Here is a 20,315-nt window from a genome sequence, read left to right as displayed (position 1 = left end):
CTTGATGTCGGATATGATGAGGCTGTTGGCCTGCTCGACCTGGCCATTGGACTGTGGATGTGCAACAGAAGCTAGGTCGTGGTGGATGCCGGAGACGGAGCAGTACTGCGCGAGCGCGCCCTTGGCGAAGTTGGCGCCGTTGTCCGTGATGATGTTGTTCGGCATGCCGTAGCGCACCACGATGTCCTTGATAAATCGAATGGCCGTTGGACCGTCCAGCTTCTTGATTGGCTTTGCCTCGATCCACTTTGTGAATTTGTCCACCGCCACCAGCAAGTGCGTCATGCCGCCTCGAGTGGTCTTGAAGGGTCCCACCATGTCGAGTCCCCAGACCGCGAAGGGCCAGGCGATCGGGATGGTCCGGAGTGCCGACGTCGGCTGGTGGCTACGCTTGCTGAAGAGTTGGCATCCCTCGCACTTGAGGACGAGCGACTCTACGTCTTCGAGGGGCGTGGCCCAGTAGAAACCATGGCGGAAAGCCTTGGCCACCAGGGACCGTGAGGAGGCGTGGTGCCCGCACTCGCCCTAGTGTATGTCGAGGAGGATCTCAATGCTCTTGTCCTGCTCGACGCAGCGCCGGAACACGCCGGTGGAGCTGCGCTTGACGAGCTCGTTGTTGATGATGCAGAAGGCGGACGCTCGGTGCTGTACTTGCCGAGCTTCGATCTCGTCCATGGGGAGGACCCCATTTTCCAGGAACTCTGAAATGGGCAGGGCCCAGGATGGTGCCGCGGCCCCGGTGAGGACAGCCATCGTGATGGGTTCCGAGGTGGCAGCCCCTGAGCCGGGTTCAGTGGCCCCAGGGCCGGGTTGTGGTGCGGCCAGGTTAGTCGGAGCAGTCCCCGGGCCGGGTTGTGGTGCGGCCAGGTTAGTCGGAGCAGTCCCCGGGCCGGGTTGAGGCGCGGCCGGGTCGGTTGGAGCAGTCCCCGGGCCGGGTTGAGGCGCGGCCGGGTCAGTCAGAGCAGTCCCCGGGCTGGGTTGAGGCGCGGCCGGGTCGTCTGGGACATGGATGGACTCGTAATCCGGAGACGGCTTGGCGGACGGCTTATGAAGGTGCTCGAGGGAGACGCCGGACGGAATGGACTGCCGGGTCAAGGCAATTTTGGCGAGCATGTCGGCTGCTTCATTCTCTGTGCGCGGGACGTCATGGGCGAAACAGACAGCTTCTAGACAAGGAAACGGTAGCTCGCCATGTTGGAGTCATGGGCGTCCCACTCGCCGGAGCTCTGCTGCACCACCAGGTCCGAGTCGCCATGACAGAAGATGCGCCGGATGCCGAGTTCCTTGGCAAGCCGGAGGTCATGGACAAGGGCTTCGTACTCGGCGACGTTGTTGGAGGTGGCGAAGTGGATTTGGGGCGTGTACTTGAGCCGGTCTCCCATGGGGGAGGACAGCACGATGTCGGCCCCCAGCCCGAGTCGCATCTTCGAGCCGTCGAAGTGCATGCGCCAGTGCTCGAGTGCGGCGGTGGCGGGTACTGGGTCTCGGTCTAGTCGATGAGGAAGTCGGCCAAAGCCTGGGACTTGATCATGGTGTTGGGGTCGTAGAGGATGGTGTGGCCGGCTAGGTCAAGCGCCCACTTAGCGACCAGGCCAGAGGCGTCTCGGTACCCGATGATCTCGCTGGGAGGGGCCATGCTGACCACGGTGATGACGTGCTCTTGGAAGTACTGCTTCAGCTTCTTGGTGGTGAAGTACACGCCGTAACACATTTTCTGGTACTGCGGGTAGTTCTGCTTCGAGGTGGAGAGCACCTCGCTCAGGTAGTAGACGGGACGCTGGACGGCCTGGACCTTGTCCTTCTCTGGTCGCTCGACCACCATCACCGTGCTGACCGACCGTGAGGTCGCGACAACATAGAGCAATAGTGGCTCCTTCTCGGCCGGTGCAGCCAGGACTGGTGCGGTGGAGAGCATGCGATTGAGATCCCAGAAGGCTTCGTCCGCCTGGTCGTTCCACTCAAACGGCGTCGTCTTCTTCATCAGCTGATACAGGGGCAAGGCCCTCTCGCCCAGCCGGCTGAGAAACCGGTTGACCGAGGCCAAGCAGCCGGTGAACTTCTGGACATCGCGCAGCCAAGCCGGCTTGTGCATGCGCTCGATGGCCTTGATCTTCTCCGGGTTTGCCTCAATGCCGCACCCTGAGACGAGGAAGCCGAGTAGCTTTCCGACCGGGATGCCGAAAACACTTTTTTTTGGGTTGAGCATGACCTTGTACTCGCGCAGGTTGGCGAAGGTTCCCTTCAAATAATCGAGGAGCGTGAGGTGCTGCTTGGTCTTCACCATGATGTCGTCCATGTAGACGTGGATGTTGCGGCCGAGTTGCGGTCGACTTGGTCTTCACCCATTTCTTCCTGCAGCGCTGGAAGGTGGCGTCGGCGTTCTTCAAGACGAACAACATGGTGATGTAGCAATACACCACGAAGGGCGTGATGAAGGACGTCTTCAGGGCGTCGGCCGGGTCCAGCTTGATCTGATGATAGCCGGAGTAAGCATCCAGGAATGACAGGAGCTCACACCCGGCGGTGGAGTCGATGACTTCGTCGATCTGCGGGAGGGCGAACGGGTCTTTGGGGCAGGCCTTGTTCAGGCTGGTGTAATCGATACACATGCGCTAGGTCTTGTTCTTCTTCAGGACGAGGACTAGGTTGGCCAGCCACTCGGGGTGAAATACTTCCATGACGAAGCCGGCCGCCAAGAGCTTGGCGACCTCTTCACCGATGGTCCTTCTCTTCTCTTCGAAAAAGTGTCGTAGGGGTTGACGGACTGGCTTGGCGTCCTTGTAGACGTGGAGTTTGTGCTCTGCGTACTTCCTTGGGATACCCGACATGTCCTTGGGGGTCCATGCAAAAATATCCCGATTCTCACGGGGGAAGTCGACGAGCTCGCCTTCCTATTTGTGTTGAGGCGGGTGCCCACGACAACGTACTTGCTGCAGCTGGGGTCTTCTAGGTTCAGCTTCACCATCTTGGTCTCCTTGGAGGGCTTGAATGCGGCCTCATCGGCCGGCTCCTCGGTTGGGATCTGAGTGGCCGACGCCTCCTGAGCCAAGGCGACGATCCAGTCAAGTTGGCACCGCTCCTCGGCTACGACCAGCGACTCGACTAGCTTTGCGCCATCTCGAGCGCAGTCTAGGGACTTGCAGTAGTCGCCGGTGATGGTGATGAGGCCCTTTGGACCCGACAGCTTCATCTTCAGGTATGCGTAGTGGGGGACCGCCATGAACTTGGAGAGCGCGGGCCTACCCAGCAGTGCGTGGTATGCGCTGGACAGGTCCACCACCTCGAACCAGATCGGCTCGCGTCGGAAGTGGCTGTTGTCGCCGAACAGGATGTCAAGCCGAATCCGGCCGATCGGGGAGCAGGAGAGGCCAGGAATGATGACGTGGAAGATCATCCGGGTCGGCTCCAGGTCCTTGGCCTTGAGGCCGAGTTTGGTCATGGTGTTGTGGTAGAGAATGTTGATGCTGCTGTCGCCATCGACGAGAACCCAGGAGAACTTGCAAGTGCGCTGAGGCGCGACGATGGTGGGGTCGAGGAAGAGAGCGTAACCACCCGGGTTCGGCATGACGGCCAGGTGGTCTTCCCGGGCCCAGGTGACCAGGCGCTCCGACCAATGCATGTACTCCGTCTTGGTTGGGACGACGGTGTTCACCTCCTGCCGAAGGAGGCGCTCGCTGCGCTTGTCGTCGCCGAGGCTGGTGAAGACGATGTAGGTTGCATTCTGGGCCGGGTAGGGGTCGTCGCGCATCGCGCCGCCGGCTGGAGGTGGTGGCGGAGGCGGAGGTGGCTGCCCTGCTCCCGGAGCCGGAGCCGGAGGCGGTGGGATGTCGCCCTTGGCGATGCGCTTGGTGATGGCGCACTGACAGAGCATGTGTGTGGATGGCCTCGCGCCGCTGTGGTGCTTGCAGAGAGTGTCGAGCATCTCCTCGAAACTCATGGCGGGTTGCCATGTCGTCTTGCCGGTCTCCCGGCGCTTGGCGGCCGGGTCGGTCGTGGTCGCCTGCTCGGTGGCCGCGACAAGCCGGTTGTCGTAGCACTGAGCCGGCTGATCAGCCTTGCGCTTGTTGTTCTGCTGGTTGTGCTGCTGCTGGCTTCCCTCACCAGCCGGCTTCGGAGGCGGCACCGGCTTTGCCTTGCCGGCTTCATCCAGTGCCACCTAGATCTTCATGGCAGAGTCGGCATTGGCGTACTTGTCCGCCGTCACCATGAGCGCGGCAATGGTGGCCGGCTCGGAGCGCAAGAGCTTGTGCTTGAGGAGGGTGCCGTCTCGGCACCCGTTGACGAAGTACTGGATGGCTTGGACTTCGTGGACGCCCTCGCAGCTGTTCTGGAGCTCGGTCCAGCGTGCGAGGTACTCGCAGCCGGTTTCCGCCGGCCCCTGCATGCACATGGCGAGATGACTGGGGCAGCTGGGTCACTTGTACGTGCCGGTGAAGTTGCACACGAAGCCTTGCTCGAAGTCGACCCACGCATTGATGTTGCCCTCCGGCAGGCTGTTCAACCAGGTGCGGGCCAACCCTTGGAGCATGAGAGGCGTGTAGCGCACGGCGAGGCGGTGGTTGCCGCCGGCGATGCCGATGGTGGTGGTGTAGTTGGTGAGCTAGTCCTCCAGCTTCACAGTGTCGTTGTACTTGGGGGTGTCATGAGGGAGCTTGCCCGAAGCACGCCAGTCCGACAGGGCCGGTCTCCTCCAGCTCCTGGGAGAGGGCGAGTCGGTCGAGGCGGTGACGAGCGTCGGCATTGTCAATGGCGCGCGGGCCAAGCTGGTCGGCGACCGTGCCGCGGGGGGCCGGGTCGCCTGCAGCCGAACGTCGGCCGGGTTGGAGCAGGGGGTCGAGGTGGCGCCAGGACTCGGAGGTCGGCTCGTCCGCCAAGCCGCCAGCGGCCGTTGGGGTGGGGTTGCGCTGGGTCCGGGTGAGGCCAGAGTGCGCCTCGCCGTGTGGGGAAGACGCCATGTGCTGGTTGTCGCCGGGATCCAAAGCCGGCCAGCTTGGTGAGCTGTTTGAGGTGGTCTTGCTGCATGTTGGCCGCGGCGAGGAGGTCGTTAACCCTCTTGAGGCGATCATGCAGCTCCTCACCCGCGAGCTGATCCATGCCGGCCGCGGCCACCTGGGCGGCGCGCTTGTTCTTCACGGGAGTCTCGTAGACGGGAGGAAGGGTGCCGAAAGCGCGCCAGATCGCGCCACCCCGGGCTCGCACGTCGGCGACCCGTCTTGGCTCGGGTGCGGTAGGCATGAAGCTGTAGGCGGCGGCGCGCTCCCGCTGGGCGGAGTCGAGGCGATGCTGCGTGGCGGTGAGTGTCTTGGTGAGGTCGAGCAGGCGCTAGCGATCGTCGTTGAGGCGAGTCCGGGCCTCGGCGATGTTGGAGGCATCGATGTTGGTGCCGATGGGAACGCAGAGGCTCTGTATCATGGCGCGCAGCGGGTTGGGTGAGCCGGCCCTATCCGCCACGACCTTAGCTTCATCGGCCTTCCTTGTCGCGCTCGACGATGAGAAGGCGTCATGTCAGTGATGAAAACCTCCACGCAGAGGTCCATCGCGCCGGCGGGAGCGCCATCGTTGATGGGGACCGGGGAGTCGGAAAAGCTAAGTACCTCATGGGGGTACTCGTCATCTGTAGGCGCATCGGAGATGCGCAGTGTGGTGAAGGAGGCGGCGAGCGCGTTGATGATGACGCCCGCTAGCATGACAGGCTCGTCGGAGTTGGAGAAGATCCCCGTCTGAATAATGCTCCCGGTCAGGACCTCGAGCAGCCCCACGGTGGGCGCCAACTGTCGTGGTGGGCGCACGGCAGATGCCAAGGGATGGCTAAAGATAGGAGGAGGCTCGAGGGCACTGGTGGGCTCCAGAGGCAAGGTCGGCATGAGCGAGCGCGTGATGCAAGACATACCCAGGTTCGAGGCTCTCCGGAGAGATAACACCCCTAGTCCTACGGAGTGTGGTTTATATGTAATAGTACAGAGCTGCTCCTAGAGTTGTACGGAGGAAGAAGGAGGTCCGACCAAGGCTTAGGCTGCTCCCTCTCCTCGGGTGTTGCTTGCTAGGTGTGTGTGTGATTGTCTGTGTGAATGAAGTGGCTACCCGTATGCATGGGGGCTCCCGGGGGTACAAGGGTAATGTTACCAGGCCGTAGGGCCGGGTTGTCAGTGTCCAGGAACCCGGTGCTGGTACCCGCCGGGTATCGGGGCTCGCCGGGTTCTCCGGGCACGGGCCCCATGCGCCTAGGGGCACTGTGAACCTTCTTGTCGATTGTCAGGCCGTGGCCGAGTTGAGTCGCCTACAGTGGTGCTCCATCATGTCGCCGCTTGTTGGCGTCATGGGTCACGCCGGGTGCACTGTTGCTACACCAGCCTTGGTCTGCGGGTAGGTGAGAGGCGTTGTTGCTTCGTCCGGCTGACCAGAGGCATGGGCGGGGTACTGTGGCTTCGGTCATCAGTTGGTGGAGACTCTTCCCATCGTACGGCTGGGATGGGACGACCGCCGACCCTCGGCCAGGTTTGGAGAACACACCAAGGGTGGTGCTGGCTTGCTGGGGACGTCTTGAGCTTGGTCGTTGGGGTCGAGTTGAGGAGTCTGGCCGGGTTGTAGAGCTTGGCCGGGTCGCAGGGGCTTGGCCGGGTTGAGTGACCCGGCCAAGCACGAGCCGGGTTGAGGGGCGATGCTGGCCCCGTTGTTTTTGAAAAGGATCCGGGTTCCGTTGCCTGCCTGGGGTCCATCCCCTTGACACAAACAATTTTCAATAGAAAGTCGTGTGTGAGTATTCATTGATCCAGCACGGTTTATTCCTAGAAACTGCCTGTGTTGCCTGAGGTCATCGCCCACGGTATTTTTTCAACAACCGTTTGGAATAGCAAAACCCAATTAGCAGGCTAATTATTTGATTATTCATAATCCATTTATTAATCTAATTGACATTTCATATTAAGCACACAATATATTTCATTTCCATATTAAGGAAGCAAAATTTCATAATTGAAATACATCAGAGTACAACATGATATAGCTTCAGCACTCAGCTACCCCATTACACAACTGCACCAGCAGCAAGTTCCACATGCAACTTGTAGAACCTTTCGAAATTAGCATCATAGACAGTATATAGACAGATGCATCTCATCTGGAAAACTGCTAAAGCGGAAGGCGAATATTGAGCCTTCATTCATGTTGAAGGTCTTTGCAACTCTAGGCCAGTGCCTCTGGATGATTGACCGTTCGTCCTTCGTCCTCTTCATGAACACTTCAATATTGAACCGTGGGTGTTGTATGAATACCTTCCTCGCCTCCTGACCATAGAGGTGGTTTGAGAGGTAATCATCAGTGAACTGCTTTGGAAAGGCCTGAAAACAAGGATGTGCATAAATATCTTCTCTATATTGGAAATGGGGCAAAGGAATAAAAAAGGCAAGGTATAATAGTTAGTACCATCTTGTAGTGAACTGATGTCTTCTTCATTGTGCCGACAAAGATCTTGTTGTTTTTTGTCGCTAATTTCTTTATCCTAACAATCTTTCTGAGTTTCTTGATTTGATTGATATTCATGGACAACCCATTTCCCCATATGCAAAAGGGTTGAACAGTGGGTCAAAACCTCTGACAGCGGGACCTACATGTGCAAGACCAAAATGTTAAAAACCAAAATATTAGAATGGTTCCTGCAATTGCACAATAATGTGCTATTAGTGAATGGACCATGCACGTGCTAACCTCGATTGTAAACCTCACTGCTTCCCATTGTTTCCTTGCAACACATATAAGGTAGTTAGTCATCAGGTTAAGTAAGGGTTCGCATGCTATCAATAAAATATGTTGATGAAAAATAAGCACATTGCAGATTCATCAGATTAATTCAAGCCACATGGAAAACCCATTTACCCAAACCAAGCATGATTAAGAACTAGGAAATATAGCACTTGTATATGTTTCTCATGTATTAAGTGCAGCCAAATTCAATTTATTCCTCACATGCACAACAATACAAAATTCTACCCATGACAATTGGACATGCATTGCAGAATTGAACCAAGCAGTTAACTAAACACCACAACAAATGAACCAAACATTAACTTAGCACCACATTGCACAATATAACATACTCCTAATAGAAGATCAGACAGTTAACCAAATAGTTAACTACAGCCAATTGTAGCAATTGTATTTGTTTCTCATGTATTTACTACAGCCAAATTCAATTTATTCCTCATATGGTATACAATAACATAATGCACCCACAACTATTGAACATCGCATTGCAGAATTGAACCAAACAGTTAAATAAGCACCACTACACAAATGAACCAAACATTAACTGAGCACCACATTGCACAATGTATAACCAAACCAAGCATGCTTGACAACTTGGAACTATAGCAATTGTATTCGTTTCTCATGTATTTTGTAAAGATAAATTCTATTTATTTCTCACATGGAAGACAATACAAAATTGCAGCCTGAAGAATTGAACATCACATTTGCATAATTGAACCAAACAGTTAACTAAAGACAACAACTAATTAACAAAACAGTTAATAAGTGAGCACCACACTACACGACATATAGAACATATACACTAGACCACCAGATTGCATGATAAAATTAGATAGCACAATTCACTATAATTTGTGAAGGAAAGGCAGGAGTAGCACACGCAACGGGTAAACCAAGCATGCTTAACCGGCGTAGCTAGCAAGATGGCAAGGTGCTCCTCCAAGATCTAGGGGTCGGCATGAATGGCAGCCATCGCGACCTTATCCACACATGCGGCCGCGATTTGCTTCTCCGCTGCCAAATGCTCCTTGAGATCCTGGCTATACTGCGGGCACCATGGCTTAGGGCGGCGCTTATTTGGTCGACGGGTCGGTGATTTGGGGGGAAGGTGTCACGCTCGCGCAGGCGGTCGGGGCATGTGGGATGTGGAAGGAGGAGGATGATGGGGGTCGGGTGTGGATTACCTGCCTGGATAGACGAGGCCGAGCAGCGTGAAGGAGGGTCACCGGCAAGGAGGCGGCGCTGCAAGCAAGGAGTGAAGGTTTCAACTTGGAAAGGAAGGCGGAAAGAGGGGAAATGTGGCCTTTGGTAAGGGGGAGGGGCGGGGAGGTAGATATTTCCGCGGAAGCCCAAAATTTTGAATCGCTTCAGCCAAATAAACTGGCGCACAAAGTGTCATCAGACACGGTCCCTTATTCAGAACTATGTACGATATGTGGACATCCCAAACGATTCAGATAGCTTCACCCGTGTGTGATGAGTTTGAACGTCAACAGTTTTGGTTCGAATTTCCATGGTTACAGTGGTCATCCACGTCATTGCATAATTTGGGTACACAAAGGAGACTACAACACACCTACACTTCTTAATCGAGCAAGTTCAGGAATTAAACAGAGCTAGCTGATGACCCACAAGTATAGGGGATCTATTGTAGTCCTTTCGATAAGTAAGAGTGTCGAACCCAACGAGGAGCAAAAGGAAATGATAAGCAGTTTTCAGTAAGGTATTCTCTGCAAGCAATGAAATTATCGGTAACAGATAGTTTTGTGATAAGGTAATTTGTAATGGGTAACAAGTAATAAAAGTAAATAAAGTGTAGCAAGATGGCCCAATCCTTTTTGTAGAAAAGGACGAGTCTGGACAATCTCTTATATAAAGGAAAACACTCCCGAGGACACATGGGAATTATCGTTAAGCTAGTTTTCATCACGTTCATATGATTCGCCTTCGGTATTTTGGTAATTTGATATGTGGGTGGACCGGTGCTTGGGTACTGCCCTTACTTGGACAAGCATCCCACTTATATTAACCCCTCTTGCAAGCATCCGCAACTACAAAAGAAGTATTAAGGTAAACCTAACCATAGCATGAAACATATGGATCCAAATCAGCCCCTTACGAAGCAACGCATAAACTAGGTTTTAAGCTTCTGTCACTCTAGCAACCCATCATATACTTATTACTTCCCAATGCCTTCCCCTAGGCCCAAACAATGGTGAAGTGTCATGTAGTCGACGTTCACATGACACCACTAGAGGAAAGACAACATACATCTAATCAAAATATCAAACGAATACCAAATTCACATGACTACTTATAGCAAGACTTCTCCCATGTCCTCAGGAACAAATCATATTCATGTTCATAATCAGAGGGTATTAATATGCATAAAGGATCTGAACATATGATCTTCCACCAAATAAACGAACTAGCATCAACTACAAGGAGTAATCAACACTACTAGCAACCCACATGTACCAATCTGAGGTTTTGAGTCAAAGATTGGATACAAGAGATGAACTAGGGTTTGAGATGAGATGGTGCTGGTGAAGATGCTGATGGAGATTGACCCCCTCCCGATGATAGGATCGATGGTAATGACGATGGTGACGATTTCCCCCTCCCAGAGGGATGTTTCCCCGGTAGAACAGCTCCGCCGGAGCCCTAGATTGGTTCCGCCAAGGTTCCGCCTCGTGGCGGCGGTACTTCGGCCCGAAAGCTTGCTTATTGTAACATCCAAAATTTTCAATTTGGAATGTTATACATTAGATCATCATTGCATATCATGTTTTATTAAATTTTGGTTGATCCTAGAAATTTCACGCAACTCAAGGACCTATGGAGAGAGTTGGGGATTTCGTTATTTTCATATTTGAGTTTTTCTCGAATTATGAAAAGAGGATCGTTTGATTTTAATTATTTTTCTCTGAAATATTTCTTTTATTAAAAATAAAAGAGATAGGATAAAATGACTTCCTCAAAATAAAGAAATATCAGAGATTTAATATTAAAATTAAATAAGATTTTTATTCGGAGTTTTGTCGCTATTTTATTTGAATTAGGAAAAAAGGTGCGTTTTTCAAAATTGAATTTTAGGCCCAAATAAAAGTTCAACTTGTTCGGCTTATTTTTAGAGGACGGGGAAAATTTATTTCAGGATTTTTGGAGTCCATTTAGTATTTCTTTTATTTCTTTTTCTGCACATCGAAATTATTAAAAAAAATTCAACCGACTTAGGGCCGTACTCGGCCAGGTCTCCTCGGGCTGGCCCCTTTAAAGCCTAAGACCCCCGAGCCCCCCAGCCCACCCGAAACCCTAGCCCCGCCGCCTCCCGATCCGCCGCCGCACCGCCCCGCCGCATCACCGCTGCCGCACCGCGCCACCGCCGCACCACCGCCTCGCCGCTGCCGCGCCGCCGCACTGGAGCCCGCCACCGCTGCCGGACCCAGCCGGAGTTCGAGGTAGCCACCGGTTTTAAAAAAACGATCGGTTTTATTTCGTAAACCCTAGATCCATTTTTTTATTAGATCCGGTTTGGTTTATTTTTTTCGGTTTAGTTATTTAGCGAAGGCCTGTTTTTACGTTCGGTTTTAACAAACGGTTTTCGCCCGTTAGTTACAGATAACGAACGTTCGTTCGTTAGCCTGTTCGTCAGTTTTCTTTTTCTTGGATTTTCCGCGATTATTTTCGATCGTGATTCCTGATCCGATTTTCGTTCCAGTATAAATTTTCGCTCGTTTATCGGAATCAGGCGATTCAAGCGCCTAGAGTTTCGCCTCGAAACCCTCTTTCTGTTTAACCAACTCAAAATAGTTTATGCTACTGTAAAATTTGACCTAGTTCCAGATTAGTAACCAAAGTTTGTTTCTCTTGCCGTTTGAGTTTTGTTGCTTCGTTTGATTTGATTCTTTTTGCAAAGCAGAGTTCTTAAGTTGAACTTTCGGGTTAGATCTATTATTTGAGTTTTACCCGTGCTTTTGCTTGATTGCTTATTGTATGCTTTTTTGATTGCGATAGAGTACCCGGAGTGCGAAGCGTGCTACATCGAGTCTCTAGGTTTCGCTGATCATCAGCAAGGCAAGTAACACTTTGATCATACCTCTTACTACCCCGTTTTATTGCATTAGATCAACCCTCAAACATTCCATGGTTAGGATCTAAATTAAATTGTGGGGTTTGGGAAATAGATGAGGTAGTACCTATTCACCTGTTTATTATCAAACCCTGGGAGTTACTTCTACATTGCTTATATTGCTATGCTATGCTAGTAGACGTGGATTGGGTTTGAGTGTATTCATGAAAGATATGGGATGTTAATTAATGGTTAAACTTAAGGTGGCAACTTTAATACACATCTGGGTGGATTAAGGCACCTTGGGAACCCAGTGATTGCCTGTATTTTTGGAAATCCCGGGGTACCGTGTGATTTTCCTATGGACCGCCACCCAGGCTCAAAGGAATCATAAGATTATTCATACTGGAAACTTCCGTGTGCAGCCACATGCCATTATGTGCTCTGGCATAGTTGAGTAAGTTGTGGGAAACCTTTCCATGATGGGCTAGCAGATGTAGGGGATTGTAGGTGTACCGGCCTATCTATCGGTTAAGGGGACCTCTTCGGTAAGACTGTGTCTCGGTCATCCGTTTCTCAAACATCATGTAGTGCGAGAACTCCAACGAAGGAGATCGAGTCTTGTGGGGAAAAGTCCACAAACCTCTGTAGAGTGTATAAACTAATCATGGTTAGCCGTGTCCCCAGTTATGGACATCTTGAGTATCTAGTCCTTGGATTATCATGTGGATCTCATCACTCTTAATATAATTTGATTGGGTTTAATGATGATTGCTTTTAATTGGGATTGAGTTGGGTGAACCTTCTCAATGTTTAACAACTACCATGATAGTTAAATAAAATTTATTCCTTTGCAGTAGGGAAAAATTGGCTTTACGCAAAAACATATCAACCATACAGCCTCCACCAGCCATATATGCATATAGTGATAGCTTTATTATGTTCATTACTCTCTTGTGTTACCTTGCCAGCATATTCTATGTGCTGACCCGTTTTCAGAATGCAACGTATCATGTTGCAGACTTTTCAGATGACGAGTAAGGAGCCTTAGGTCATGGTATTTCACTCAGTGGCCGTTGGAGTTGATGGACTCACTTTAACTTCCAAGCCTTCCGCTGTTATCGTATTTAGATGGCCTTAAGCCATATTTATTGTAATAAGTTCTCTTTTGAGACATTCGATGTAATAAGTGTGTGATTGCCACTCTGTTATAAATCCTTCGAGTACTGTGTGTGTCAGCATTACCGATCCAGGGATGACACTTATACATAGAGATCAGACTGTTTGAGGTCTGGTCGCTACAGAGATGGTATCAGAGCACACGCTGACTGTAGGACACGACCACTAAGCTAAAGCCCTAGATCACTATTCTCTTCTCATTTCTAACTCCTCTCCTTTTTCTACTCTTTAGGATGACGGACGCAAAGAACAAGTTTGCGCAACCAGATGAAGACGCCCCTTTTCGAAGACACTTGAAGGAAGTCACTAGGTACCTGAACATTGGAATACCAAGCTTCACCGTGACTTACAATGCCACTTTACCAGAAGAGGAGCGCTGGATGATTCAAGTTCAAGTTCTGGGAAGGACATTCACACCAGTCACTAAGCCCATAGAGTTTTCTTTCGATGCACCAACCTGGAGTCTAGGAAAGAGTATGGCAGCTCACATCACCATGGGACACATTGGAGAAGTTTACCACAAGGATCTCAAGGATACTATCTACCAGATTTGTGGGTGCCGAGATGAGCAATGGGAGATGATCAGCACCAGGAAGGATAGATCCATTACAGCTTTCATCCAGGAGTTAAACCAGCATAGTCACCCCCAGGAGAACCAGATGTGCGCAGACATGATAGACCTGAAGAAGGAAATGACCAGGATCACGGAGCTTGAAGAAGAACTCAAGGCAACTCACGAAGATTATGAGGAGGAAATCGTCGTACTAGTGGAGAGGAATGACGATCTAGAAAGGAAGCTAGGAGTATTCATGGGAGACCCCGCGCCAGGAGGAGAAGACGAAGAACCCAAGGAGATTCGTCCGGATGACTACATCATCATCGATGACACCGACTCGGACCCCGGCAAAAGCGATGATGACTATGTTGATGAAGCTGGAGCAGATGTCATGGAGTCTTCGACCGATCAATATTTCTAGTTGACGACCAAAACAGTAGTAGTAGTCTAGCATGTAAATAGTATAGTCCAAGCACTTTCATGATAGATCTAGACCGATTGTATGCCCTTGCTTGATTGATTGAGTGATATGATTGTGTTTGTCTCATGTGCATATGGGTAGTGTTTTCTCACTAGACCTCATTCTATTCTATTCTCTTCTCTCTAAACCCTCAGATGCCTTTGAGACGTGACCCCGGATTTACCTTTTCACCGGAGCTCACTCAGTTGATCCAGCAGCAGAATACCCTGATGCAGTTGTTAGTTCAGAACCAAGGCAACAACAACAACAACAACCCACCACCACGACCACCAGTTGACAACTTAGCCCGTTTTCTGAGGTTGCAGCCGCCGGTGTTTTCTAGTAGCACCGAGCCGATAGTTGCAGATGATTGGCTCCGTAGGATTGGAAGGGGGTTAACAACTGTAGGATGCACAGATGCTGAGAAGGTGCGTTTTGCCGCACATCAGTTGGATGGACCAGCAGCCTCATGGTGGGAAAATTACACTGTCACTTATCCTATAGCCACTGTCACATGGGATCAGTTCCAGCAGGCTTTTCGTACTGCCCATGTATCAGCAGGAGCTATGGCCATGAAGAAGCATGAGTTTCGCAACTTACGCCAAGGAGGACGCACTGTTGGCCAGTATGTGGATGAGTTTAGTAAGTTAGCACGTTATGCCCCAGATGACGTTGCTACAGATGCAGCTAAGAAGGAGAAGTTTCTGGAAGGACTAAATGATGAGATGAGCATGTAGTTGATGGTAGCAAATTTCAATAACTACCAGGAGTTGGTGGATAGAGCTCTCATGCTTGAAGGGAAGCAGCAACAAATTGATAGCCGCAAGAGGAAGTATGCACAAGGGAAGTATAATTCTGGAGCCCAGCAGAGACCCCATTTCACACCGAACTCGGGAGAACTTGTGCATTACCATGGAGGCCACACTCATAATGGAGGAAGTTCGCACAATCATAGTCGCCCCAAGAACGGCAATGGTAATGGAGGAAGTAGCGGACAGAACCGTTCCAACCCGGTAACACCCACCAAGAAGGATCTAAGCCACGTTACTTGCTACAAGTGTCAGAAGACTGGACATTACGCCAATGAATGTCCTGAAGCTAAGAATGGAAATGGCAATGGAAGCTCTGGGAAGAAACCAAACCCTTTCAACAGTGGACAAGTGAACCACGTTAATGTGGAGGAGATTGAAGCCCAGCCAGATGCAGTAATTGGTAAGTTTTTGGTTACGTCATTTAATGCAGTTGTTCTTTTTGATACTGGTGCATCTCATTCATACATATCAAGGGGATTTGTGGATAAGTACAACCTGCCCACTAGAGTACTTAAGACATCCATGTTAGTAACCTCACCCGGAGTAGAGTATATGGCAAGCCATGGATGTTTTCAGATGCCATTGGCCATAGGTAGGCATGTTTTCCCCCCCGATCTAATAATTTTGGAATCGCAAGGTTTGGATGTGATTCTGGGTATGGATTGGCTATCGATGTATGGAGGAAACATCTATTGTGCTAGTAAGACGATTTTGCTCACCACCCTAGAAGGAAGAAGGATCAAGTATGTATCCCGGCATGTGCCGAATAGGACTCAAGTAAATTGGTTATCGGGAGTAGTACAGGAGGAAGTACCAGTGGTGAAGGAATTTCCGGATATATTTACAGAAGAGTTGCCAGGCATGCCACCGGATAGAGACATAGAGTTTTTGATAGAGCTTTTTCCAGGCACTGGGCCAATATCTAAGAGACCGTACAGGATGCCCGCACAGGATTTAGAGGAAATTAAGAAGCAGATTAAGGAGTTACTGGATAAGGGATATATCCGCCCAAGCTCGTCACCTTGGGGATCACCAGTACTTCTAGTGGAGAAGAAGGATGGATTGTTAAGGATGGTTGTTGATTATCGTGGATTAAATGAAGTAACGATCAAGAACAAGTACCCACTGCCAATGATCAATGATTTGTTTGATCAGCTGCAAGGAGCTAAGGTGTTTTCCAAGATCGATCTGCGATCAGGCTATCACTAGTTGAAGATTCAAGAGCAGGACATACCTAAGACAGCTTTTACCACATGGTATGGGCTATATGAGTATACCGTTATGTCATTTGGCCTGACTAACGCACCTGCCTACTTTATGAACATGATGAACAAAGTGTTTATGGAGTTTTTGGGTAAGTTTGTCATAGTGTTCATTGATGATATTCTGGTCTACTCGAAGAATGAAGAGGAACATAAGGAACATTTGCGTTTGGTACTTGGGAAGCTCAGGAAACATCAGTTATACGCCAAGTTCAGCAAGTGTGAGTTTCGGTTGAAGGAAGTTGGATTTCTTGGACATGTTATATCCGGAGAAGGAATAGCAGTAGACCCCAACAAAGTTGTCACCGTGACAAATTGGGAAGCACCCACGACAGTTGGAGAGATCCGGAGTTTGCTTGGACTCGCGGGATACTACTGGAGGTTCATTGAGAATTTCTCAAAGATTGCAAAGCCAATGACGGAGTTGTTGAAGAAGGACACCAAGTTCAATTGGACTGAGGAATGTGAGGCCAGTTTCCAGGAGTTGAAGAGACGCTTGGTTACATCGCCAGTGTTGATCCTGCCAGATCAACGCAAGGATTATGAAGTGTATTGCGATGCTTCTCGTCGAGGACTTGGAGCCGTACTTATGCAGGAGGGAAGAGTTGTTTCATATGCCTCACGACAGCTTAAACCCCATGAGTTAAACTATGCTACACATGATTTGGAGTTAGCAGCCATAGTACATGCGTTGAAGACATGGAGACATTTTCTCATCAGAAACCATTGTGAGGTATACACGGATCACAATAGTTTGAAGTATATCTTCACACAGAAGGAGTTGAATCTCATGTAGAGGAGATGGTTGGAACTCATTAAGGATTATGACATGAAGCTGCACTATCATCCCAGAAAGGCTAACGTAGTAGCCGATGCGTTGAGCCGCAAGAGTCATGTCAATACACTCATGACCGGAGGATTACCCAGGGAGTTAGCAGAAGACCTTTGTGAGCTATGTTTGTAGATAGTTCCGAGAGGTTATGTAGCAGCTTTGGAGATTCAGTCCACTTTGATGGATAAGATCAGAGAAGCGCAAAAGACAGACAAGGAGATTGCCGAGATAAAGGAAAGGATGAGCAAAGGAAAAGCCAAGGGATTTCGTGAGGTTGAGCACAATACTTTATGGTTTGAGGACCGCGTATATGTACCAAATGATCAGGAGAACAGGAAGTTTATTATGCAGGAGGCCCATTGAGGGAGTCCTGGATTAGGGGGTGTCCGGATAGCCGGACTATAACCTTTGGCCGGACTCTCAGACTATGAAGATACAAGATTGAAGACTTCGCCCCGTGTCCGGATGGGACTTTCCTTGGTGTGGAAGGCAAGCTTGGCAATACGGATATGTAGATCTCCTCCCATTGTAACCGACTCTGTGTAACCCTAGCCCTCTCCGGTGTCTATATAAATCGGAGGGTTTTAGTCCATAGGACGAACAACAATCATACCATAGGCTAGCTTCTAGGGTTTAGCCTCTTAGATCTCGTGGTAGATCTACTCTTGTACTACCCATATCATCAATATTAATCAAGCAGGAGTAGGGTTTTACCTCCATCGAGAGGGCCCGAACCTGGGTAAAAACATTGTGTCCCTTGTCTCGTGTTACCATCCGCCTAGACGCACAATTTGGGACCCCCTACCCGAGATCCGCCGGTTTTGACACCGACATTGGTGCTTTCATTGAGAGTTCCTCTGTGTCATCACCTTTAGGCCCGATGGCTCCTCCGATCATCAAAAATGATGCAGTCCAGGGTGAGACCTTTCTCCCCGGACAGATCTTCATGTTCGGCAGCTTTGCACTGCAGGCTAATTCGCTTGGCCATCTGGAGCAGATTGAAAGCTACGCCCCTGGCCACCAGGTCAGATTTGGAAGTTTGAACTACATGGCTGACATCCGCGGAGACTTGATCTTCGACGGATTCGAGCCACAGCCGGGCGCGCCACACTGTCACGATGGGTATGACCTAGCTCTGCCGCCGAACAGTACCCTAGAGGCCGCGCCCGCATCAGCTCTGACCCTTAGCTCAGAGCCAACTGCGCCGATCGAGGACGGGTGGCTAGACACCGCCTCGGGGGATGCAGTCTCAACGGCGATCGAGCCGAACACCAGCCTCATCCTCTGCGAAGCCCGTGACTACAAGGTGCTGGACTCTTTTCCGGACTCCGAACCTTCCGCGCCCCTGCCAATCGAATCCAATTGGGCGCCGATCATGGAATTCACCGCCGCGGATATCTTTCAGCACTCACCCTTCGGCGACATTCTGAATTCACTACGGTCTCTCTCTTTGTCAGGAGAGCCCTGGCCGGACTATGGCCAACAGGATTGGGATGCGGACGACAAAAAAATTCGACGCCCACCCACCACCTACTTCGTACCCACTGTCGATGATCTAACCGACATGCTCGACTTCGACTCCGAAGACATCGACGGTATGGACGACGATGTTGGAGACGAACATGAACCAGCGCCTATAGGGCACTGGAAAGCCACCTCGTCATATGACATATATATGGTGGATACACCCAAAGAAGGCAATGGCGATGGAACAACGAGGGACGACCCCTCCAAGAAGCAACCCAAGCGCCGGCGACAGCGGCGCCGCTCTAAGTCCCGCCAAAGCAAAAATGGTGATGCCGGCACGGGAGATAATAACACCCTGGACAGTGCCGAAGACAATTCCCTCCAGCAAGATTCAGCGCAGGAGGATGGAGAAACCAGCCCCCCTGAGAGAGCGGCAGACAGAGAAGAAGAGGATGATAATTACATGCCTCCCTCCGAAGACAAGGCAAACCTCGGAGACGACGAATTTGTCGTGCCTGAGGATCCCGTCGAACAAGAGCACTTTAAGCGCAGGCTTATGGCCACGGCGAGTAGCCTTAAGAAAAAACAGCAACAGCTTAGAGCTGATCAAGACTTGCTAGCCGATAGATGGACAGAAGTCCTTGCGGCCGAGGAATACAAACTCGAACGCCCCTCCAAGAGCTACCCAAAGCGCAGGTTGCTACCCCGTTTAGAGGAGGAAGCACTTAAGCCTACATCACCAGCGCATGATGCGGCTGACCGGCCACCTCACGGCCGCGACAGAGAGTCCTCCCGGCCCTCCACTCAAGCCGCACCCCGGCGTCGCTCAAAAAATACCAAGGCACGGGGAAATGCGCTAGACCTGCGATATATGTTGGAAGTCAGGGCAAGGCAAACAAGATCTATCTACGGATCGCGCGGGCGCCCCATGACACAAGACGACAACCGTCACGCCGGATACAGTAAATCCGGCCGGGCCGAACACAGCAGATAAAGCTCATTTGAGCTACGTCGTGATATAGCCCAGTACAGAGGCGCCGCACACCCACTATGCTTCACAGATGAAGTAATGCAACATCAAATCCCAAAGGGTTTCAAACCCATAAACATTGAATCATACGATGGCACAACAGATCCTGCGGTATGGATCAAGGACTATCTCCTTCATATCCACATGGCCCGTGGAGATGATCTACACGCCATCAAATACCTCCCACTCAAGCTTAAAGGACCAGCTCGGCATTGGCTTAACAGCCTGCCAGCAGAATCAATTGGTTGTTGGGAGGACCTGGAAGCCGCATTCCTCGACAATTTCCAGGGCACTTATGTGCGACCACCAGACACCGATGACCTAAGCCACATAATTCAGCAGCCAGAAGAATCTGCCAGACAATTCTGGACACGGTTCCTAACCAAGAAAAATCAAATCGTCGACTGTCCGGATGCAGAGGCCCTAGCAGCCTTCAAGCATAACATTCGTGATGAGTGGCTTGCATGGCACCTTGGACAAGAAAAGCCGAAATCTATGGCAGCCCTCACGACACTCATGACCCGCTTTTGCGCGGGAGAAGACAGCTGGCTGGCTCATAGCAATAACATGACAAAGAGCCCTGGTAATTTGGATACCAAGGACAGCAATGGCAGGTCGCGTCGCAACAAGCACAAGCACCGCATTAACAGCGACAACGCTGAAGATACGACAGTTAATGCCGGATTCAGAGGCTCTAAGCCCGGTCAGCAGAAAAAGCCATTTAAGAGGAACACTCCAGGCCCGTCCAGTTTGGACCGTATACTCGATCACTCATGCCAGATACATGGCACCCCTGAAAAACCAGCCAATCACACCAACAGGGATTGTTGGGTGTTCAAGCAGGCCGGCAAGTTAAATGCCGAAAACAGAGACAAGGGGCT

At 50.8% G+C, this 20,315-nt stretch overlaps 1 protein-coding gene across 1 annotated transcript; it reads right to left on the bottom strand.

Annotated features, from left to right (window-relative positions):
* Window positions 1-525: 525 nt before the first annotated feature.
* On the bottom strand, window positions 526-1,113 carry LOC147991385 (uncharacterized). Its single transcript, XM_087538644.1, has one exon. The coding sequence runs from the start codon at window positions 1,111-1,113 to the stop codon at window positions 526-528; it is 588 nt and encodes a 195-aa protein (XP_087394770.1).
* Between the last annotated feature and the right edge of the window lie 19,202 nt (window positions 1,114-20,315).

This window comes from Triticum urartu, chromosome 1A (assembly GCF_056163025.1).
Source record: "Triticum urartu cultivar PI428250 chromosome 1A, HENAU_Tu73, whole genome shotgun sequence".
Lineage (NCBI taxonomy): Eukaryota > Viridiplantae > Streptophyta > Magnoliopsida > Poales > Poaceae > Triticum > Triticum urartu.
The sequence above is the reverse complement of the archived record's forward strand: the minus strand, read 5'-3'. Positions and strand labels throughout refer to the sequence as shown.